Source organism: Leptidea sinapis, chromosome 10, assembly GCF_905404315.1.
Source record: "Leptidea sinapis chromosome 10, ilLepSina1.1, whole genome shotgun sequence".
Taxonomy (NCBI): Eukaryota; Metazoa; Arthropoda; class Insecta; order Lepidoptera; family Pieridae; genus Leptidea; species Leptidea sinapis.
In genome coordinates this window covers 3,405,753-3,431,472 of record NC_066274.1, presented here as the reverse complement: position 1 = coordinate 3,431,472, position 25,720 = coordinate 3,405,753, and the positions used below count along the sequence as shown (strand labels likewise).

Sequence of the window (25,720 nt, the reverse complement as noted above, 5' to 3'; positions counted from 1 at the left end):
TATGGAATGCACGCCCATGCGGACTGTATACATATATAGATTCAAGCTTGCAATAATATTATTTGCCTTCTTCTTTCCTTATAATTTCCAGTAACGTAATTTTCTAATGTATTTATTTATAACTCAATCTCATTATAAATGATATATTTTAATTATTTAAATAAAAGTTGTAGTACCATTTCATTGTTTAAACTAAACACCCACTTTCTACATGTTGAGTTGTTCTATATTTTTTTAATATAAGAGGGGAAAACTGGCATAAGACTCACGACATGGGAAGTAGTGAGGCAACCTTATGTGGATATCTAGAACACCAGAGGTTAAGTGATGCGACAAAAATGGGTTAACACTCTAGCCAAGAAGTAAATATCAAGTCTAATAATAGTTTAAGATCGTAGTTATACAAATGATTTAAGTTTTCTTTATTGTTAATTCCGCCAATATTTGTTTTTAAAACAATTCGACACGTGTTTCGCCTCTACTAAGACGCCTAAGACGCCTCGACTAAGTTGAGTCTCGTGCCAGATTTTGGCGAGACAACACGTCCTGAGGATGTCTCGTGTAGAGGCGAAACACGTGTCGAATTGTTTTAAAAACAAATATAACCGACGTGGGGCGGGTGCTATCCACCACCCACTCGTTATGCTCTAATGTGAAAGTTCTAACGTTAAGGTATTTTAATCGCATCACTTATTTTAATGATTTGTAAAATGATGAACGTGTAATTAATATTTATTTAAAAGAGTAGCAATGAGTTTCTAGCACTCTTTCTCATTTGATTGTCCAGATCTTCTTTCGACAATTTCATGGAGAACTTCGTCTACTACACTACGCCATAACCATGTATGGTATGTACCTCAATCATCTACTAACTACCGAAGCAATAGTTATATCTAGCGGGCTAGCTCCACCACCTCCACCTCCACCACATAAGTTATGCAGTGAAATAATTAATTTTGATATTTTTAGTACAACTGTTAACGTAATGAAACAATGTATCATAAAATCATTTTTTGAAACCGAAACCTGTATAATGAATATTAATCGGGCTTATTATTAGATTATAATATTACATGTTTACTCTTTATAATTTTGCTTCTTACTACTTTTACTGTCTATTAGTGATTATCTGTAATTAGCTCTAAGTTTTTATTGTATTTTTATTTTGTGTAAATAGCTGTTGATATTCCTTGAATTAAATAAATTTAAATAAATAAATAAATGAATTAAAGCTAAACATTATCCGAAATGGTGGAAAAAGGTAAAACTTTAGAGAAGAAGTGATGTTTTGAGCTATGCAACATGTGACATCAGTGACGGTACCTATGACCTGCGGCTCGGAGGACCACATGGCCAGGCCGGTCAGCGGCTCCAGGCTCCGCGACCGCACCTTGCCGCCCGCGCTCAGTGTCGCGCCCTCCTCTGCGCCTGCGCCAGCCAAACTGCCGTCAGATTTCGCCTGTAACATTATTATTTTATTTATTTATTTACTAGGTTTGCCGACAGGTTTACATCTAAGTTACGACCAGAATCAATGGGAGAAATGCAGACCCAACTACATGAAAACACAGCTCGCGTTTTAAAACCACAATAAGATAGTAGAAGTAGAATAGCGTTATGAATACATTAAACCAGCATACCCTAATTCATTTAAGCATAAACAACATTTAAACATTATAATATCTCATAATACACATATTTAAATTCGGACTTCTGATTGGCCTAGTCAATTAGCGCCAATTCAAATAAGTGTTAAAACATATGTTAATTTCTATTACGAAAAATTGATACTTTCGCATAAAGACCATAAGGCTTGTATTAGTTTATAGTGTCAAACGATACTGGCTAGCTGTGCTACCCCATAAAATCAGACTGCAGGTGGTCGCAAGCATTTTTAGGATCTTTATTCGCGGTCAGCAGGCCTGTATCATCTGCAAATTGATAACACATGGAGTACTTTAAGCAATTATGCATATCATTAACATGTGAGAGAGAAAGTGAACAGGGCCCAACACTGAGCCCTGCGCTGTACCTTCTGTAAATGCTACATGCCTTCTATATTGCAGTATCAATCGTAACTGTAAAAGTTCTATTATGGAGACAATTTTCGCACCATTTTAATTACGGTCCACGCATACCACAGCTAGAAAGCTTTTCTAACAGTAGCTTGTGCTCCAAAATATCAAAAGCATGCAAAAAATCAATAAATAAAGCCAGCACGTGTTCTTTCTTATTCAGATGATCGTTGACTTCATTTGTATTCAAACGGCCATATATTTAAACTAAATAAAGGTATCTCACAACATCGTACAAAAAAGGATATCAAAATATCAAAGATCAATAATGTAGGACACAAATAGCCATCCCATCCCGCCGCCACTGTAGTAGATATATCTCTGGTCACTAGTGAGCCCTTACCTTGACGAGCGTGGGCGCGGGCGGCGCCAGGTCCGCGGGCGGAGGCCGCGCCCGAGCGCACACCATGCACACCTCGCTGGACAGCTCCTTGAGGATGGAGACCACCTCGAGGTGGTTCATGCCCAGCAACCTGTGGCCGTTCACCTCTGAAATTAACCATCAAGCATCTTTAAACAAATCATAATACCATAATCAGTTTCTAATACAATTATTATTTTAATTGAAAACGAACAGCTACACAACTTATTTTATTAAACATGATTATAAAGAGCCAATTACAAGAGTGCACGTTGCGTTGACAAAACTTCTTAAACCACCGTTAAAGTAGCGTTCGCTCGCAATGTGGACGGGGTCGAACGTGCCGCTGGGCGAACCGCTCGCTGTCTGTTTTGTCTTGATCAAAGGAGATTCTGTCGTTCGCTCAAGCGCACTCAGCCACCACGAGCCAATCTACCAAAACTCCAAACCGTCCCAGGTTTGTGTTTTGGTGGATTGGCTCGTGCGGCGAATAGGGCTGTATTTTTAACTTCATAATGATTTAATTTTAGGAGTAAAATTTCATGGTGAACAAAGTCAAATGCTTTGCACAAATCACAAAAAATGCCCAATGCATGACTCTTCCCAGGCGTCAAAGATGTGTTCGATGAGTATAATAACCGCATTAATTGTTGATAAGCCCGTAGTGAAACCAAATTCATTATGGTTCATTAACTTACAAATAAATCTAATCATTCGCTACTAATAAATTAAGCATACAACAAGTTTTGTGTTATGCGGCATAACCCAAGTACGGTACACTCTCAGTATAATAATTGGTATAGTCACCCAGCAGCTCGTCTCCCGGGCGGTGCACGGCGGCGCGGCCCACGGGTCCCTCGGGCAGCACAGAGCGCACGTAGTGGTGGGGGCGCACCTCGCGGCCGCCCTCCACGTCCACGGTGCCCTCCAGGGAGATGCCCAGCCCCCCCCCGCCGCGGACCACCACGCCCACTACTATCTCCACATCCTCCCCTACAATTGTACATACATACATACCAACCTCAACACAATATCACAAATATGATCTATCAAATTCTTCACAATGTAATAATGAACCTCACCACTTTATCAAACATTCTATCAATTAAATTATTCATAGTGCACATCACACTTGGGTGTCGTGCCAGAATTTGGCGAGTCAACATCTACTGAGGATGTCTCGTGTAGAGGCGGAACACGTGTCGAATTGTTTGAAGACAAATATTGGCGGAATTAACACTAAAGAAAACTCAAAACATTTGGATAAATTCTTCACAGCTTCATAAGCAACCTAAAAACTACATAAATAAATAAAATAAATCTCATCAAATACGCACAACTATATATATTTTTATGGAAATGGAGGACAAACGAATACGAGCCTTGCTTTTAAAATGATCCGCATTGGCAATCGTAATCGAAACTTCGATACCCAGAACTCCGACAGTAGGCGAAGCTTTAAGAGCGGTGATACGACAAATGGTTTTTTTTAATGAGAAGCGCGCAAAATCTTAAGTATTCTGGGGGTTAATTTGGTCAAGGTTTATTTTACCCCATTCCGCGACCTTCTTAAGAGAGGACTGGATAGAAGACACAAGTTTTCTCCGGCACTGGTCGACGATTTCAAAAGATCTGCATGGCCAGTGTATACGGCATCTCCAGTACTATATGTTGCAACAACCTGTGTCGCGCCGCGCCCACTGAGGAAACTTTTGGTCCACTTGCAAAAACTCAGCCCAACTGATGGAAGATGGAAGTATCTTGTACCATACACGATCAAAGGCCTTCGCTATGTCCAGGCTAAGTGATAGGCTGGACATAGCTTTCGGTGTATCTATGTGTTAGGTACATATAACATAAGATCGCCACCCGACCAAAACCGACACTACGGCTTTCGCCATGGTCGGTCGCCGGCGTGTTAGCCGGTGCTTGACACTCCAATTGGCACCAGTTCGTTACTTTACACCGATTTTCTGTTCGAGTCTATAACTACCGAAATCACAGTGCGCCCGGGCACTAGATTTTTCATATACAACAACACCGAGAGTGCCGTACAGCACACTATTCCCTCACCAAATTCTGACCCTTATTTTGTTTATAAGATGGTTTATATGGTATGGTCTTTTAGCTTGTTTCAATAGCCTGACTATCGCAGTCATTAGTCACCTCTTCCGACACCCTTAGACCTGGGACTCTCCTATTATTTTGTCGCCCCCGGGAAGCAAAGGTACTTTTGAACGTTCTTGTAATGCTAGAAAGTGATCTCGTGTTACAGTGCGTTTTTCACGGAATTTTCGAACTACACTTTCTTTACTTTTTTAATATCAATATAATGCAATAGGTGGCGCTACCCACATAACAAAACATAAAATACATACCGAGTATGGCTTGCCATTTCTTCTTGATGGCGTCCTTTTGTTCTTGGCTCCGGGGCATCTCAAACGACGGCTGAGACCGATGCGACGCTGCGGGTGGAGGTGGGCTTGCTGGCTCACCAACTAAATCATCATTTTCTGGCCTGCAATGTATTCTAAGGTATATTGAAGATGTATAAGACACACTTATAATCTAGCAGAAACATATTACTCATAGCATAAAAAATAACTCTACCAACTTTTCTTGCGTTCTACCCTTTTGTTACCGTTTTTAACGTTTAAAAAAATTATATAACAGAAAATCTGCCACTTATTATCAAATAAACTCATTTGCAAAAAACAACGAATCGAGGATTACCAGAGTTTTGAGACTTTCCTATATTCAGCTAAGTGTAAAGTAAAAAAAAACTACGTTTAAAAAAACCGACTTCAAAAACAGAAAAGTATCAAATAACTAAAAATTTAATTTAATACACCTTTACCTTTAATATTAATAAAATGCTATTATTTATATTTTCTACCTATTGATAGGTTTTAAGTCGGTGCCAAGCCCTAAACAAAATAAAACTTAATATTATAAACAGCTTACTGACTGTAATTATTAAGGTTATCTCGCCATGCGTGTCTATCCGCTTGGGTTGTTATGTTCTAGAGCATAGGTTCTCAACGTGGGCGATAACGCCCCCTTGTGGGCGTTTGAGATTTTCGGAGGGGCAGTAGAAGATCCAGAGAAAATTAGGGGGCATTGAAATGGCGCAGATGGGGCGTGGGTAGATTTAAGAATATAGTCTAAAAAGGCAAAAAAATACACGCTCATCACGTACTAAAGTAAAATAAAAATTAATATCGTTTAATTTCTGTTATTGTAGGTATTGTAATCATTTTTATCACGTGTGCACGTATTTTGGTAGGACGAGCAATGGATTAAAATCATCATTACTAAAAACTATAAAATAAAAAGTACTACAATCGAGGTTAAAGTACAGAGATTAAGATTATATAAATTTTAATTTCCAAAAGATCCTTAATATTTGTAAAAATTATAATAAAATAAAGATACACAAAACATTAATTAATAATTATTAATCTATGTTCTGTTCATGTTTATAATCTAAACTGGCAAGCGAACCGGTTCGGGGCCGCGGTCAATCCCTACCTTTCGCGCCGGGTGTTACAAACGAGTCACTGCATGTTTATCTTATTCCTGTCGTTACATGTTAAATATCTCCAACCTATATAAAGGCAATGATTGTTTATTTTATTTTCATTAGAATTATCGCGCGCAATTAAGAACAGGCTTTTAGAAGTTAATCTTTTACTCACGTATCTGTAAAGTGCAAACCATGTCGGAAGCAAAAAAAGAAGAGGCGGCAGTATTGTGCGGATTATATTAATTAATATGGATTTATCGAAAATCCCACAAATCCATCATCGCCATTGTGCCTTATTTGTAAAAAAACATTTTCAAATGAAGCGATGAAGCCTTCTAGACTTCAAGATCATTTAAATAAAATACACCCGGATAAGAAACACAAAGATGTGACCCTATTTTCAAGACATGAAAAAGAAGTACGAAATTCAGCCAACTATATTAAAACTTTTTTCATCAGCATCATTGTTGATTGCTAAAACAGGGAAACCACACACTATTGGGGAAGATATAATTTTACCAGCAATCAAAGAAGTAATAACCACTGTACTCCATAAACCAGCTGCAGATATTATCCGAAAAATTCCTTTGAGCAATAGTTCTGTGCAAAGACGAATTGATAAGATGGCTAAAAACATTGAAGAATCATTGTGCAATTATCTGCAGACTTGTCAATTTTCAATTCAGCTGGATGAGTCCACTTTACCCACCAATGAAGTATTGTTATTGTCATACGTGAGGTTCATTAAGGATGAGAAAAACGGAAACGGATACAAAAGGAGAAACTATATTTAATACTCTGGAAAGGTTGTGCCGAAAAGGAAATTCCTTTGAATAATATTTTGTCAGTTGCTACGGATGGGGCACCGGCTATGACAGGGCGTCAAAAAGGCTTCATAGCGTGCTTAAAACATAAAATTCCTGGCGTGCTTGCTGTGCATTGCGTAATTCATCGCCAGCGAAAAATCTGAATGAACGCCTCCATATATCACTGCAATATGTCATCAGATCAGTTAATAAAATCAAACTCGTTGAATGACAGATTATTTAGTCAGATTTGCATTGCTAATGATGAAGATTTCAACCGAATGCTGCTTCACACAGAGGTGCGCTGTCAAAAGGTACTTGCTTGACTCGATTTTAGAATCTGTTTGGATCTGTAATAGACTTCCTAGAAAACAAAGACCCAGAATTGCGCGACAACCTCATCTCATCAAAGAACGATATTGCGTACTTGACAGACCTGTATAAATTGTTTAATGATGTCAACCTCCAACTTCAAGGTGATGACTTAAACTTGATTAAGACAAAAAATAGCATTGCTGCTTTTGTATCCAAACTACTATTATACAAACGAAATATCGGCAGACGGGAATCCAATAACTTCCCAAATTTATCAGGAGTATCATTCAATAACGACAACTTGCTTGTTTACTGTCAACCTCCACAGAGATTTCAAGGAACGATTCCAGGACGTTTTAAACATAGATATATCAGACTGGGATTTGGATCCTTTTTCAAATGTTAACACAGCAGGATCATCCCAGTTAGAAGAAGAACTAATAGAACTGACGACAAACGAGGAATTAAAAATTAAATTCAAGAATGGCTACCAAGAATTTTGGCTGCAGAAGCCGATTTCACAACTGTACCCAGGATTATGATTGATTGTTCAACGATTTCTGATAGCATTCTCATCTTGCTATTTAGCTGAACGTGGATTTAGTGGTGTAGCAACGTTGGTAACTAAAAAGACAAATCAGCTTCATGTTCACGCGGCGACTTACGGCTGTTTTTAAGTAAAATCGAGCCTGATATTAACAAACTCCTTAAAGTGCATCAAATTCAACCTTCTCATTAGTTATGTCATAAATTCATGTCTTTTGAATGTCAAAAAAAACATTCCTCAATATAACTAAGCATGCGTTTTAATTGCTCCCATTGGAACATTCTTCTTTCATTCTTCATTTTAAAATCAGAAATAGGATAGGGGTCATATTCCTGCCTTACGACTATAATATAATATCTTACATTTAAATATAATCGTGGCAATAGCTGTTTTAAATTCGCGATAGGTGGTAAGTAAAATTAAGATGGGGGGCTCTAGAAAAAAACATATTCTCAAAGTGGGCGGTGAGCAAAATAAGGTTGAGAAACTATGTTCAAGACGAAGCTATCCCGCTCAAAGTCACGCGTGGCGAGTGTAGGTACTTACTATTACATTTGGCTTGGCACCAACTTCAAAGCTATCAATATGTAGCACATACAAATAATAGTATTTTATTAAAATTAAAGGTAAAGGTGTATTATATTAAATTTTTAGTTATTTGATACTTTTCAGTTTTTGAAGTCGGTTTTTTTAAACGTAGTTTTTTTTTAATTATTACTTTTAAGAGTCAGTTAATAATTATAATATATATAATCAGCCTGAGTAAAAAACAATTATATCGTCCAGGTAAACCATAAACGTTCATAAAATAAAAACTACTAGGTCAAACTATGTAAAACTTTTATGGGAGTAAATAGCATCTATTCTGCATCGAACTAAAGAAAAACGTACGTAAATCGGATCATAAATCTCAGAGTTATCGGTGTACATACATAAAAAAATACCGATCGAATTGATAACCTCCGATAATATTCAAACGTTTCTAAACCACAACGCGAATTGGCAGAATTGTCTCGTAATTGGCAGATACATTTTTTTACATTTGCAGTGTCCATTTCCGCATCATTATTATTGATTGTACCTATTATACAAATTCATATATTCATCAAAGTAATACTTCATTACTTTAAGCGATATTGCTATGTTTTATTTTTAGATATTAATGTAACCTTGTATATTTATAGGCTTCAATGCCTTTCTTTAACTTTCTTTGATAAATTGTTTATTTGTGTGATGTGAAATAAAAATATGTCTATGTCTAAAGTACATACAAAAATAAGTAGCTGTTACCATAATAGCATACCTTAGAACATTACTGATTATCTAATAATGAATACATTACACAATTTGAATTACTTCACATATCGTATCGGCAACTTCTTTTGACCTCGATAGCTGGAAACAACAAGATCCGTCCTCTTATTACCGTTATTAACTAAAAATATGTTTTGTCCTACAATATTTTACATCCGGACGACTGAGCCTTGCTCAGATTTTTAAGAATGTACAAAACTTGAACAAAAAAAAAACTAATAGGACATCTGGATTCAAACCGGGGTCTTCTGCTTTCTGGATCACTTAATGTCCCATCTGAGCTATTATAGTATTGTGGCGAAATTTACCTTTGTAATGAATTTGATTAAAATCGTTGAAGCCGTTTCCGAGATTCAGATTATATAATATATAAAGAAGAATTGCTCGTTTACAGGTAATAAGATATATCTTATATTATCATGGTTTCACAATTATCAGTATTTTATAATTGTATATAAAATACCGATGCGTGTATTGCTGACGTGATGAGAGAGTAGGTACTTGTTATTTGCATATATATATATATATATTGTCTGGTGACCCCGTCCTCACTTTATTAATGGAATTATTAATTAATACGCATCTATTCAGTAAAAGATGATGGTTCATTTTAATGTTATAAGATAGTTTCATTATATGAATCATGTCAAAAACTTCAAGTAGTGTATCACATTCAAATTGACAAATAAAGCCATCGTTCCTGTTACGTGAGAAGCGAAAACAACAAATGACGTCACATAGAATATTTAAATATCATTTTGACATTTTTTTTACTATTCGAGAGGCCCTCTATATCTCGGGCCCTCTTGTCATCAAGAGAATCTGCTGTTATCGATTACATTTCTCGATTAATTACAATAATATACTTAAAATAAGAACAAGTGGTTAGTTGAGAGCGGAACATTAAAGTAGATGGGATCTGTCAATGTGTGGGTCGGTCACTAAAATAATATATTATTGTCTAACTGTCCATATAAACAAAATAATCAATATTAATAATATTATATACTCTAACGTCCTTTCTACATGCCAACCTATGTAATCATCAACACTTTAGTAATATTAAATATGTGAAAACTTTTGCGGTACTCAATGTCAAATTTCTATTAAGTAATTAAGTTTGTGTAACACTGTTAGGTTCCCCTGTAAGTGCGTTCGTATTATTTACTTAACTTATCATCATCAGCTGGAAGACGTCCACTGCTGGACAAAGGCCTCCCCCAAAGATTTCCACGACGATCGGTCCTGCGCTGTCCTCATCGGACGTATTCCGGCGATCTTGTCCAGATCGTCGGTCCATCTTGTGGGGGGCCTACCAACACTACGTCTTCCGGTACGTGGTCGCCATTCGATTACTTTACTGCCCCAACGGCCATCTGTCCTTCGAACTATGTGCCCTGCCCGTTGCCACTTCAGTTTCGCACGTCAATTGCATTTGACAATGACGGTGACTTTACTTCTCCTACAGATCTCCTCATTTCAGATTCGATACTCCGAGCATAGCCCTCTCCATTGCCCTGTGAGCGACCATGAGCTTTCTCATAAGGCCCATAGTTAGAGTTAACTTATAACTAATTTGACTTGGAGCTCACTTGATCGTGGGCACGTGGCCGTGGTCGTCGTGACCGTGGTCGTCGTGACCGTGGTCGCGGTCGTCGCGGTGCATGTGCAGGAAGGGGTTGTGGTGCGATGCAGCGGCTGCACTCTCTCCGGCCGCTATCGCCTGTTGCAGCTGTTCGAACTTTGGCCCGCGCAGGTACCTACAACAGTTGTAAGTTTATCTTTATTTGGAACAAACACTACAAATACAGGTAAAACATTTACAAAATATAATTACAAATAATATGAAAAACTTATCTAAATAATAGGCTAATTTCGATTTCTTTAAATATACTCTAAAATGATCGTAAAGATTCGATAGCCAACTCGTATTTTTAGTTTCCACGAAATTATTCCACTTTATGCTAAGAAAAATTGTTTTAAAGTTATACAATTAACAGTCGCGCCATGATCGTGACGTCATAATAACATAAACAAAGAAACATTAAATGTGCAGTGCAATCCTTATTGGTGCTTCTAAAAAGTATAAAAACGACCTTTTATAGTCCACATCGTTGGTGTGTTGTTAAAATCAAATTGTTTCTGCTATAGTAACGTCACAAAATGGTGGTCGGCGTTTTCGATTACGTGACATACAGATACTAACACTATCCCCCTTATTTATAATGGTCCGCTAACTTTAAACAGCCGCTCAGGAGTGTTTTATCTCATTCTGACTTAGGTCAAAAGAAGAAAACAGAGTGAGAATTAGCAATGCTTTAAGTTAGCCGACTATTATGAATAAGGGGGTATGACTTTAATTTTGAAAATATAAATAATTCTCATATTTTTTATAACAAGTTAGAATTGAATTCGTATTTCTTATGGTAAAATGTCTATTAGCAACATACTTTCATACTTTAATATTGATAGATGAAACTAACCTGTTACCAATATAATATACATACCTAATCTAAATAAAACTAAATAATATTAATATACACCAAGAACCAAGGAAAAAAGTAAAGTAAGGCTTATTCTATAGCAACATCATAAGGTGGTGTTTGCAGTGTTTTGTCCCAAAAAGGTTTGCTACTCAGCATATTCGTTGGATATAATTCAACACTGTTTTTCATTTCTTTTTCAGTCCGTCAAGAAGGCGTTGCGATTACAGCCACGACGGCTAGGTCGTAACAATAATTACGTACATATATATTGATTGTCTAATATATAAAATTCTCGTGTCGCGGTGTTTGTTACGAAACTCCTCTAAAACAGCTGCACCGATTTGTATCAAATTTTGTGCTCATATCGGGTAGATTTAAGAATCGGCCAACATCTATTTTTCATGCCACAAAAAAATTTTTTTTTAGTTGTAATTGGACTTAGTTCCTGAAAAACGTTCCAAGCCACAAATATCACACTTTAAGGAATTCGTGTTTAAAGTTTAATAAATATTAGTGTATTCCATACATGTGGGTTGGGCCACTAGGTCATGATGTCATTTAAAGAGTGAGAGTAGGGCTGCTGTCGTGACCAGTTTTGTGTTCTTAATTCAATTCCAATTGTTAATTAAACATTTTGACTGTTGCTTCTCAATACATTTTTGATAATGTTTGCACATTGAGGAATTTTCTAGAAACTGTGACATTCATAATGTTAACACGAGAAACAAACATAAACTTATTATGCCTACTACTCGATTGGGTCGAGTTAGTAAGTCTTTTGTTGGGCGATGTATATGCTTCTACAATATGATCCCAGAAAATGTACAAAACAAATGTGTTACGAAATTTAAAAGAATTGTCAAAAAACGTTTGTGTGGGAAAGGTTATTATAGCATAAACGATTTTCTTAATGACACCACGGACTGGGATTAAAGCGAACACCCCTCAGGCTCTTTAATTATAAATGTATATTGTACGATATTACATTGTAATCCATATTTTATATTAAAAAAAAAGCCCGCTGACTTTCTTGCGCCCATTCTTCTCAGGTCTGAGGCGGTCTCTTTTGAATGGGTGGTAGATTTTGACGTTCAATAAGTGATTATAAATCCTATTTTGAATAAAAAAATTTGAATTTGAATATTATTCCGTGGTCCAATGCGTCACCTCTCGAGCTCCAGTGTGACCACGTGGCCGCTCTGCTTGAGCGCGTCCACCGCCCGCTGGTTGGACTTGCCCGCCAGCGACACTCCGTCGACAGCCACGATGCGGTCGTTGACTCGCACGCGCCCACTCTGGGCGGCCGCACTACCCGCCGTCACTGACTTCACGAATATCCCGGACAACTCCTCCTTCTCGCACACATATCCTGCAATTGACGGAAAAGACATGGGAGGGGCCGCGATCTTACCATTTACCCCGCTACGGAAACATTGAGCTTTAATGAGGAGAAGCGATAAGAAACTGATTTACACTGTCGAAGGTGTTAATCCTTCGTAGTTTTATTACAAATTATTTTAATTACAATCTAATATGTAAAGTGATGCAACAATAGTTATTTATACAACTGTTGTCTAATAAGGGGTATTAAAACACGAAAGTGGTTTTAAAATAGTGGGAATAGTATCACATAAGTGTTTTAATACCTAATTATCAACAGTTGCATACAAGACTTTATCTACACCCAGAATATGAATCCTCTAAAAGATTCTGGAACAGTTAGCTTACTGCTAACATTAAAACACCAGTCCTAGTAATAACCTTATATCATTCATTACTGATTATAATATACAAATAAACTGTATGTATTCAAGAAACAATTATTTATTTAAATTCACTCGAATATAATGTTCTTTTGCAGCATTAAAAATGAATCGCTCATTATTTGTAAACAAAACAATAAAAATATCGAAGAAAAATGGCGGGGATTCGAATATCCTACTTTTTTTAGACAACGCGCGTAAACGAAAATGTTCTTTTTTTGAAATTCATACAGATACCACGCATCGAGCAATAAGAATGTGGATGTCTGTTGAAACTAATTGCGTATGAAAGGATCGAAAAAAAAAAACATAGGAGTGTTGTTATGAAATACAGTACAACATTACAACACTCGTTTGGATGATGTAATGGTTATCAGAACATTAGGTGTTTTAATGTTAGCAATAAGCTAACTGTTTCAGAATCTTTAATAGAGTATTTAAAGCATGGGTTTAGATAAAAATAATAACAGCCGTTGTCAATATACTATCTACAGATAGATATAAATTACTACCAACTGCTGTCAGTAATTAGCTATCAATAATCTGAAGCTGTCCCAATATATCCGATAAGTCATTCTTATCGCCTTATATTGGGACGCGTGAATTGCAATTTCCATACAAACTTCAATAGCTTATGGATGTATACGTTCTCGCACTGACAGACAGCGTGTACGGATAAGGTGAATTACCGTCGATAAGTTTATTGGGACAGAAAAGTCAACGATAGTTACGATTTTTATCTCAAGTAGGCCACAACCGCAGGTAGACTGAATATTGGGAACGGCCGTAAATGATCAGTCATTTAGTGTAAGGTCAGCGTTACATAAGTCAGTAAAAAAAAATTAAACACAAGAGTTATTGAGTAGAGAAGATACATCAATGTACACCGCACTAAATAAAGAAATGATGCGAGCATTATATTAACGGTTATAATTAAATCGTTGGAATTCAGCGGCAGGAATCATAAAACAACTCTTCGAAACACTCCTCGTGACAAATTCGGTAGAAGACACACCATTTATAGGACAACCAGTAGTTGTTACATTCTAATACGCTTAAAATATATCAAATATTAACAAAGAATGAGTTGAATGTACAACAAATTAAGATGTCACAACATGCACAGTCTTTGCTTCAGTGACACCAAGAAAACAATAAAATAAAACAGAACAAAAATTAAAAAATCAAGATACATGCGCATTTGAAAAGAAAGAATAAAAAGAAGAAGATCATCGATCATTTGACGCCTAACAATCTCGTTATATTTTTTTTAAACGCAGGTAAAGAATCTTTAAAAATATCTACTTAACAACAAACACAGATGGATTTCTTGATAGGCGTGGTATGGGAGAAAATTGCTTAAGGTTAGTTTTGGCAAATGGCTGATGGAACAGGCCAGCTCCGACTTGCGCACGCCTTGGTACTTGGCGGGGAACTCGTAAGCTGATGGAGTGCACGAGTGATGGACAGCCGAGCTGATTTCTAATTATTTTGTATAAAAATATTAGATCTAGCATTTGACGTCGAACACAACGACTTTTCATCGTACTGTGTCTCAACTTATCATAATACAGTACGATGGCAATTGCTTATGTACCCCACATGAAAGAGCAAGGTGCCATAAGAACCGTTTTTGAATGCGTTCAACTCTTAATTGATGAATGTTGTATTGAGGTGACCAAACAATGCTACAGTATTCTAGATTACTGCTCACATAAGCATTGTATAGGGTTATTTTAGTTGTTAGATTACGGAATCGTTTACAGTTATGATAAAGCCTAGCATTTCTGAAGATTTATTAATTACATTATCAATATGAGGCAGAAACGTTAATTTGTTATCGAAAAAAACCCCTAAGTCTCTAATATCAGTTTTATCAGAGATGACAGCAATACTCCATATGTGGCCGCACCTGCCCTTTGTAGAACGCTACAATGTGGGCCGGCTTGAAGTATTGCCGTGCCCTATACGCCCAGCTTCGTCGAAGTCAATTTGGCTTTTCCCTTTAGATGACCGCGAAATTGGCAATCGCTCGAGAATTAGAGACCTAGTATTCCGATACTAGGCGAAGCTTTAAAGGAGGTGTTGTCGAGTATTCTGGAAGCTAAATTGGAGAAGGTTCTATTTCCCCCTTCCCTGACCTTCTTAAGAGAGGACTCGATAGAAGACATAAGTTTCTCCCGGCACTGGTCGACGTTTTCCCGGGAGAGACCTGCATGGACCGTATATTACCAGTACTCTCGTTTCCATTCGAGCAATAACTGTCGACGATACGAATATGCTGCGCCCAGTGAGAAAAGAGGTCTACTAGCATAAACTCTGGGAAGCCCAAATGACGAAAGTTTTGAGAGAAGCGCCTTGTGCCATACACAATCCGCCCATCTATAAGATAGACATGTAGTTTTTGAGTTTTTCGTGAACAGACAAACAGTTTTATAATATGTTGTGATAGTGTTACCTGCAATCGTGATACCGAGTCCATTTTCATCTTTCTTCAACTGAACGGTGAATCGGTCCACTTCCGGAGACTCAGCATCTGGCCATTTTGATATTATTATAAAACATTTTAATGTTTCCACTGCCATAACAACTATACATAGTCCAAATCTACATTTATAATATGAATGTTTGTCTGTATGTCCTTTATAGAATCGTACACTATGCATTAAATCATGTGATATTCTTCAGCAAAGTGTTGTGCATGAGTCCACGAAGGTTTCTCAGTTGGTACGAATTTATTGCTCTTTTGCACTGTATGATTTTGAACAAAGATTTTATGTCTTTTCCATTTAAATAATTTAATATCATTTTCCTTTCTATATAACTTTTATATTATGTTACTTGCTGCTAAGGAATCCTTCATGGGCTGCTGCAGAAGATCAAATAACAATAGGATCGATCGGTCTGAAGGCCGCCGTAGTTAGTGAAATTACTGTGCAAATGAGACTACAACTTATATCCCAAGGTGACGAGCGCAGTTGTAGTACCGCTCAGAATTTTTGGGTGTTTCAGTAATCCTGAGCGGCACTGCATTGTAATGGGCAGGGCGTATCAATTACTAACAGGTGAACGTCCTGCTCATCTCGTCCCTTATTTTCATATAAAAAAAGCGATCGCAGACACCGGCCGGACGACAGGTGTCCTCTACTGTCGCTTTCATCACTCATACTCTATCTCAATCGTTCGACGTCTCTCTTTCACAGCCTCAGACCTTCCTTCACGGGTCCTATACAGAAGTCATCACTCACCAGCGGTCGGCGGCGGTGTGATACATGCATCAAACATGAACCTGGAAGTATTCTGGCTGGAGGGCAGCGGCGTCGGTTGAGTGTGAAACACTTGCTCGAACCCTGCTTCCATCAGGTAACGGTCCAGGGACTCGGGGCTCGACAGCAGTCTGTTGATAAAAATAATATGTTTCACTGACAAATCTATGTTATAAAGAACGCGATATTAAAACAGAAGTCCGAATTTGAGTGTCTGTTGTTTGTCAAAGAAGAAGTGAGATTTAGGCAGTGAACGCATATATATACTCGTATATATGACTATATAGCGACCCTACCTACTAAACTAGAGGTCCCGTGTTTGAATCCCGGTAGGTGCAAACGAATATGGATGCGAGTCATGGATGTTTATATGTATTTATGTATGTTTAAGTAAGTATATCGTATTAAATATATCGTCGTCTTGCAACCCATAGTACAGGCTATGCCAAATTTGGGGCAAGATAATTTGTGTAAAAGTGTGTCAATATTATTATTATTATATAAACATGGAAGCATTTCTGACGCTCTAAAATATGGTAACTAAAAGTATACCGTAGTGGGCTGGGCTTACAAACAGTCCCGGCACGCGTGTCAGTTCGGTTAGGCGAGATTTTTAGAGCAAACTAAACAATTTTTCAATTAAAAATTTGTTAGGTGGTGTGGCAATTATACAGATCACCATCGCAAGGGTAGTGGAATCACTTTTCACGTTTAAGTACACTAATTACTGAAAATTACAATAAAACATATTTCATAAGTGGGATGTCATTATGCATACTGTGGTAAAACATTATACTAACGTTTTATTTTACACCTCAAATATTTTAATAAGTTACAAACAGACTTCTTTTTTTTGCCTTCTTGTGGGACGGTAACTGTGGCAGTTTTATGTATTTCTGCAATTTTCTTTTTACTCTTCCTTTATAAAAATTATAATTCGTTCGACTACGGAAAAACGAGTGGTTCAAACAAAGGTTAAAACTGTGTTTTTGGAACTTGTTGTATGCAAACAGAGTTTTAAATACCTTTTTGACGATCTGGTTGTAGGATGAAAACATTTATTATGGTTTATTCTATCCTACAAGTATTGCCAAGATCAACTTTTTTGGGATAAGACATTCCTGTCCTCAATTGCAGTAGCTCCTCGTTAAGGCTAATTAATGCGACTACGACAGGCTTAAGGTTTTAAAATACTGTTGACTGTCAAACTAATAATGAGCAGACAAAATATACTGCAAATCTAATTGTGATGTATTGGCAACTATGCAAGACAAAAACTATATACTTAAATAAATTGTATAGATTGCACAGTCTTTGATCGCAACAGAAAAGCTACATTCATAAACTGATCTCCGTTTTAAAGATATCGGTGGTTTGGCGTATCCGGTCAACTAATGTGTTTAAAATTAGAAATCGATCCGAGTGCGTATTGCGTAATACCATGAAAGTGCAAAGTGGAAAATGTTTAAAAAGCGAACATAATATGAGGATAATATCAATCAATGTTTCCAGTACGTTACAAGCTTCAATGACATTATATTTTATTCCTTTAAAGAACCCTTCACCAATATAAAACATGTGCTGGTTAAAATCATAATTCACGAGTTCGTAAAACCTCTTACGTACTACATTGCAAGAAGACACTCATTGCTTCACTCATCTCGCAAAATTCAAATAAACTAACGATTTTTCGCGCAACATAAACGATATGCTCGTAATAGTGTGTTATATAAATATTTCAAACAAGGTTATTGTCAGTGTAGTAATAATGAGGTTTTCTACTTTCTTTTTAATAATATCGATGTCTTTAGTAAATTAATTTATTATTTAAAATAAAAAATATCTCGACTTATAATCAATATTTATTTTTTTCGTGTTTGATAGAGGGCGCTACTGTACTCGTGTTTACATCAGCTCTGTTAAAAAATCGTAATTAAAAATAAATTAACATACAAATTTATGTGAAATAACGCTAAACTTGCGAAGTGAACAGTGAAATTTCAGGTTAAATGATATACATCTTGAGAGTTGCAAACTTACTAGCTTTTAGCCAAAAAAAATCGTCATCAAATTCAACCGATGTTAACAGTTTTATGAAGAATAATTTAGTGGGAAACATAAGGATATTGGATAAAAATAAGGTCAGATTTTCAAAATTTCTTAAGAATTAAAGGCAATTTGACTGTTTTGAAGATCTTGTATAAATATATAACCTTAATTTTACACTAAACGTGGAACAAAAGTCATTATATTAACTAACATCTATTTAAAATAACGCCATCTACCGTCGTCTGTAAAAACCACCTACAAACCTTTATCTTTCTTTTTACAAAAGCTTTAATAGTCAGTGTTACGCATAATAGAGGGCACTAAAAAGAAATTTATAATGGATGACATCGTAAGAATCTTACAAAACATACAAGAAGAACAAAAACAAGATATAAAAGTGATGGAACAGAACATTAAAGAATCAATCAATAACAACATAAACCAAAAGTTCAACTATATTAAAAACCTAGAGGAAATCATTGAAAAACAACAAACCTGCATAGAAAGCCTAGATAAACAGCTAAGAAGGAGGAATGTAATATTTTTTGGTATCGAAGAAGAAGAAAAAGGATATGAAAGTCTACTCTCTATAGTGTTAGCCATAATTAATAACAACATGGGAGTACCATGCCAGAAATGGGAAATTGAAAGTGTATACAAAATGGGAAAAAACAATGGAAAGGCCAGACCAGTGGTTGTTACTATTACAACAGCTAGCCGAAAAATAGATATACTCAAAAAGAAAAAGTCACTTATTAACTCAAACATGTACTTGAAAGAGGATTTTTCACCTAGTGTGTTACAAAAGCGGAAAGACTTACAGGACACACTTAAGCGCGAACGAGAATCAGGAAAGAGAGTAGTTCTACGCTATGATAAAATTATGACGCTGAAAACACAAGAATCAGAATCTCGTAACCCCACAGGAAGGAACTCGAGCAAACGATTTTTGTCAACCTCACCCGAGGAGACGGAGAAACAAACAACAAAACAAAGCAACTATGGGGGGATGAATCAAATACCTAAAAAAAACAAACCACAAGACATAACTAGTTTTTTTCGCCAGTCACAAATTAATTTTAACAAGAATACGCCATTAAGTGAACAAGTAGAAGCTATACCAAAAAATTAAAAAGTGCCTCTTCAATCTCTCTACCTTCTCCAAGCCGGCCGGTCACCGTGGAGGAGTCAGACCAAAACCTCCTAAATTAGGAACAAAATCAAGGTAAAAAAATCAATAATAATAATATTACCAAGAACAAACGACAACAGAAACAAAATTTATATATTGCAAGTATTAATGTAAGAACCTTACTAGCAGATAGTAGAATAGAGGAACTAAAGTACGCTGATAAGACATTAAACTGGGACATTATAGGGTTATGCGAAACGAGAAGAGGAAAGGAAACTACCTATAGATGAATATGCTGATTATATCCTATATCATACATCTGGAACGAATGGAAGGAATGGAGTGGGATTTTTAATAAAAAACATCTTAAGAAAAATATATTAACTATAAAAAGCTTTTCAGACCATGTCGCATTACTAGAAATACAAACAGATGATAATTCTACCTGGTCATTTATCCAAGCATATGCTCCCACAGAAATGTACTCAAATGAAGACATTGACCTATTCTACCAAACAGTACAATCTGCTCTAGACTATACCCCACAAAAAATGTCATTTTACACGGCAATTTTAACGCAAGAATAGGAAAAGCTCAAAAAATGAAGGAAAAAACATGGGGAAATACGTACATGGCAAAAGAAGTCCACACGGCCAGAGATTTATCGAATTTGCACTCGAAAACAATTATTATATTATAAACAGTATATTTCCATGCAAACCACACAAAAAATGGACATGGCGATCCCTAAACGGTCAACAATGTACTGAGATAGACTATATTCTTTCGAACCGACCATCATGTATTACTAAATTTGATATAATAAAAAACTTAAACTTTAATACTGACCACAGGATGATACGATGCGCAGTATCCTTAGAGTCAAAACCAAAAAGAAGAAAAATAAAATCCGTTGACTATACTAGACAACAACCGAATCTCTCAGAAGATGCTGCTAGCTATTGGAAAAAGAAATTTATGGAAGCCGTACATACATCTACAGAAGTACAAACCCAATACGATAATTTACAAATACAATTACAAGAGTTTTTGAATCGTTTGCCACGAAAAGAGAAACAGAGGAATATATACATCAATGAGGAAACAAGACTTCTCTTACAACAGAGAGAAAAATTATACAAAGAAAAAAGAGCAACAGTAAAATCTGAAGTAATAAGAATAAGTAAAAATATCAATAGAAATATTACACAAAAAAAAAGGGACAAAATACTTTCGAAAAATTTATAAGTAAAACAGGGGATGTACGGAAAGCTTAGAAAGAACTTAACGTTAACGTTAAGTCCGAATGGATAGGAGAGCTAAAAAATAAAGAAGGAATCATGAAATCTAGACGTCCTGAGATCATAAATCAAGCAACAGAACTTTACAATCTTTATAGCATTGAAAGTAACGCCTGCTCTAGTCGTTGTTTAATACCAATTAATTACAATCACAATATCAACAACATTAATACACAGACACCAAATATTCTTAAATCTGAAATCGAACATGTAATAAAATCCCAAAAAAACAAGACCCCCGGAAGTGACAACATTACTAATGAAGTGCTAAAATCACTATCTACCCCGCTCTTAGAACCTCTACAAGAATTGTTTAATAATATCCTTAGAGAAGAAGTTACACCAGAACAATGGTCAAAGTCCACCATCATACTGCTACATAAAAAAGGAGATCGAAGTGACCTAAGTAATTATAGGCCAATTGTCTTATGACAAATTTATATAAAATATTTTCAAAAATAATATTGAACAGAATTACGAACAGCTTAGAGGAAAACCAACAAGCAGGTTTCAGCAAACGGTTTTCTACAATAGATCTCATACAATCTATAACACAACTAATAGAAAAAGTAAAAGAATATAGGAAAACATTATATATGTGTTTTATAGATTCATACACTAAGGTTTCTAGACACCAAGTGCGTTCTGTGATTCCTCCCAGGCCTTAAAATTATTTTTGGTTAGCTCAACACCTGCATCCGAAGTTGAACGTCTCCTAGTAAAGCCAAACTGTTTGATATGAAGTAACTTATGAGAGATAAGTAAACAAATAGCTTAACTTTTTTTAATTTTACTAAGGGTCGGCAACACACAAACAGAACGATAGTCATTCGGTTCGGAAGTGCGAGTCCCGAATTAAATATTGGTGTGATTTTACTATACTTAGCAAGGTCAGGAAAGACACCATGTTTTTTTTTTATGAAAATAAGGGACGAGACGAGCAGGACATTCAGCTGATGGTATTTGATATGCCCTACCCATAACAATGCAGTGCCGCTCAGGATTCTTGAAAAACCCTAAAATTCTGAGAGGCACTACAATTGCGCTCGTCACCTTGCGACATAAGATGTTAAGTCTCATTTGCCCAGTAGTTTCACTAGCTACGGTGCCCTTCAGACCGAAATACAGTGTTTACACATTACCGTTTCACGGCAGAAATAGGCGCCGTTGTGGTACCCATAATCTAGCCGGCTTCCTGTGCAAAGGAGCCTCCCACTGGTAAATAAGTTTAATACCACCATAATAACTATTGCAAGACATGGTGCTTGACATCGTTTAGTGAACTCTATAGTAGCATTTTTTCATATCTAGAGATCTAAAAGTTTTAGCAATTTCTGCGAGGCAACCAACATTTAATTGAGATCTTGTTTACATTCTTCAACATATTCCAGAAAAAGTGAATGAGCAATCCTGGTGGAGGAGACGAGAGTGTTTGTGAGATAAATTGGAATTTCAGAAACAAAATTGTCAAAATCAGAAGCAATTCTCTGCTCTAGTTTGATCTTTGTATTATGTATTATTGCCTAGTGGCCTGTGTGTGTGTACCTGGCGGGTACAACGGGCGCGACGCAAGCGGGCACGGAAGCTGGGTCCACGGGTCGCGCCACCACCAGACGGACTCGAGAGCCTGACGCTCTCAGGACTCCGGCCACTTGCTCCGAGCCCATCTCCATCAGGCTCACCTAAAGTCATCAGCAGACAGTGACAATGTGAACATTACCACCAGCTACCTCAAATACATTGGACTATACCTTCTACACTAATAGTAACTGACACACACACTCACTCACTCACTCACACACATTATATTACAAGTAATTTACAAATTTAAAGTCATCTATTATTATTAATGCTCTTCTAGGTACTAGTACGGATTTATAGTATTTTAATAATTGTGATCCTTATGTCTAGGGGTGAGGTCCTGGTGATCTGTAATACAGGGTCAGCCTACTTCAGAAAATAAATATATATTAATTATTATTATTAATCGCGACGTCCCCAAGAACAAACATTGGGTTTCGCGCGCCATTACACAGGATGTGTTAATCTTATAATAATTGTTTTCATGATATCGACATTTTCGTTCTCCCCTTATTTGTTCAGACACGGTTTAGAATTAAAATTAAAAGCGTTGTTATCGTTGCCCCAAGTTTAATTTAATTTGTTTACATCTTTTGTATCAATGCGCATAATCAAATTAGTTATTCATGTAAAGGTTGCCGTTTGTACCTTTGATTTTTCTTTTTGTTATGATTGTATCTGTGAAACATGTGTTAGGACGCATCTATATTTATATTTTCTATCTCTTCCTATATTGTTCACTTCTTGTAATAATAAATAAATAATAAATTTATACCATTGACCTCAATGTCCTGTACGCATAAACTATATAAGAATAGTTAGTAGGAAATTGCTGGCTTGGCGCAGTGGCTACTTTGAACTAGGATACAACCTCCTTGGTGCGAGTAAATTTCTTACATGATATCTAGCCAAAAATGTACAACATAAGCAGTAATGTGTAAACATTACTGTGTTTCGGTGTGAAGGACGCCGTAGCTAGTGAAGTTACTGGGCAAATAAGACTTAACATCTTATGTCTCAAGGTGACGGGCGCAATTATTGTAGTGCCGCTCAGAATTTTTGGGTTTTTCAAGAATCCTGAGCGGCACTGCATTGTAATGTACAGGACTGAACGTGCTGCCCGTCTCGTCCCTTATTTTCATTAAAAAAAATCTAAAACACTTCTGCCAAATTGCATTGCTCTGCGTCCTAATACTAAAAGATCGCGCTGCTCGATTCTGCAACTGGCGAAATATAAGATTTATTTTCATGGTTGGCACATACATCACCAATCTGTAGTATGTGATCTCCGGATTTGAGACGACCGTCGCGGTCGGCCACCCCTCCTGCCAGAATAGTCTTAACAATGACTCCGCTTGTTCTAGCTCCAATAATACCTTTAAAATATATTTATATAAATAATATGAAGAAGTAGTACACACATGTGTACAACTAAAAAACAAGTTTTTCATAAAAAACCGACCTAAAAAATAATAAATAAATTTGAATTAAGAATAGTGTGAAAAATTTAATTAATATAAACAATAGTATAAATAAGAAATAGGAAAATATTTAAAAAAAAGCGTGGGGTGCAAGGCCCCGGTTATAAAGTATCAAGTTTAGCACCGCTACGCCATACGAAGTCGTTTGCCGCTTTCTGTATATCAGGCATTACCTGTGATCTTAGACATTTCTTACTTTACTGCCCTAGGTGTGTACAAAAGGGAAGAAAGACATTTATTTGCAACAAACACAATATTTACTTAATAAATCACATTTTACATAATAATATATATATAAATAAATATAGAAAACAAATTACATATGAGAATGTATGTTACACTTCGCTATCGCAACCAGCGCCGATCTTTCAGTGGGACCAATAAAAGTTATTTAGGTACTATATAAGTACTAATATCATGCACCCCAAACTTTTTTTTATTATTGTTCTTCATCAAAAGTATTATTTACATTTATTAAAAAAATTACACTATTCTCAATTCAAATTAAATTTTTAGTTCGGTTTTTCATAAAAAAGGGTGTTTTTCAGTTTTTTTAAACTATTATTTTTATTAGAGCAAAATTAATAGGAAGCTCAATCAGAATAGCGAAGAAGGCTCTTTCCTCAAAAATTGTGAATTTAAATTCTTGCTTATTTTGTTGAATTAAAAATTTTCTTTGGTAATCCAAAATTTGTTAATCTATACTAATATTATAAAGCTGCAGTGTTTGTTTGTTTGTTTGAACGCGCTAATCTCTGGTACTACTGGTCCGATTTGAATGATTCTTTCAGTGTTGGGTAGTCCATTTATCGAGGAAGGCTATAGGCTGAAGGCTATATGTTTTTTTTTTCAAAATTAGGGATCCGTAGTAAAATTGCTATTTTGTAACACAAGGTGTAAAATCGAAAACCTATTTTTGCGTGCGCTGCAAAAACTATTGACAATAGAACAAAATGATGTACAGGCTATAAAATAGGCAATATTTTATTACTTTTAAAACTATCGCGTGAATTATACTTTATATGGCAAAACAACGTTTGCCGGGTCAGCTAGTATTAGATAAATCGGTTAAAGATGATTGGAAATTAAAATTAATTTCTTCTTGTTGTCAGGTTTCAGTTCTGGCTTTTTGTGAGTTAGTATTCTGCGGTGGTTTGTTGTTTCTCGATAATCTTTCACTGCTTTTCCGACACTTTTCAACTTTTTCTATATAAAAAATGTTTAACCTTTCAAATCACTTTATTTTTAATTAAGATTTCAACAAGACTCGAGTTAACGAGACTAAAACTTTTCCTTTCTACAACCAGACGGTCAAAAAGACGTTTGAAAATAATCTCATTATTATATTACTTATTATTAATTTCATTATTTTCGTATTTTATTCAGACCTGTCCTTTGCCTTTGCTAATTTAATTATGCCAGGATAATTTGTTAGTAACTCACCGAATCCAAGTCCTGTACCGTCATTAACTAAATTGATAATTTCTACTTGTGCCCAGTCTCCTGCGACTATATTGGTCGAAGCTGATACTAAGGAGTCATCATTTCTGCTTGCTTCTATCAAACTACGACTCTTAAACAAAAAAAATATTAATTAGTTAATATATTAGTCACCTGAAGTGTATGAGGGATTGTAGAAGTATTCCTATCTATGAGGTAGAAGCACTGTGTGTCTCCAACATATGACTGCCGAGGCTCATGATGGAATGCTGCATTC

At 36.1% G+C, this 25,720-nt stretch overlaps 1 protein-coding gene across 1 annotated transcript in view; it reads right to left on the bottom strand.

The window, feature by feature from the left end:
* Window positions 1-25,462, bottom strand: part of LOC126966508 (patj homolog) — a 35,532-nt gene extending 10,070 nt beyond the window's left edge. Inside the window, exons 1-10 of the mRNA XM_050810621.1 lie at window positions 25,447-25,462; window positions 23,786-23,898; window positions 16,442-16,590; window positions 15,652-15,729; window positions 12,598-12,799; window positions 10,537-10,704; window positions 4,815-4,954; window positions 3,244-3,429; window positions 2,419-2,564; window positions 1,324-1,459 (exon numbers count right to left, since the gene is read on the bottom strand). Of these exons, the coding sequence (XP_050666578.1) occupies window positions 1,324-1,459; window positions 2,419-2,564; window positions 3,244-3,429; window positions 4,815-4,954; window positions 10,537-10,704; window positions 12,598-12,799; window positions 15,652-15,729; window positions 16,442-16,553 (1,168 nt within the window). The 5' untranslated portion in view covers window positions 16,554-16,590; window positions 23,786-23,898; window positions 25,447-25,462. The remainder of the gene's footprint in view (window positions 1-1,323; window positions 1,460-2,418; window positions 2,565-3,243; window positions 3,430-4,814; window positions 4,955-10,536; window positions 10,705-12,597; window positions 12,800-15,651; window positions 15,730-16,441; window positions 16,591-23,785; window positions 23,899-25,446) is intronic.
* Window positions 25,463-25,720: the final 258 nt, after the last annotated feature.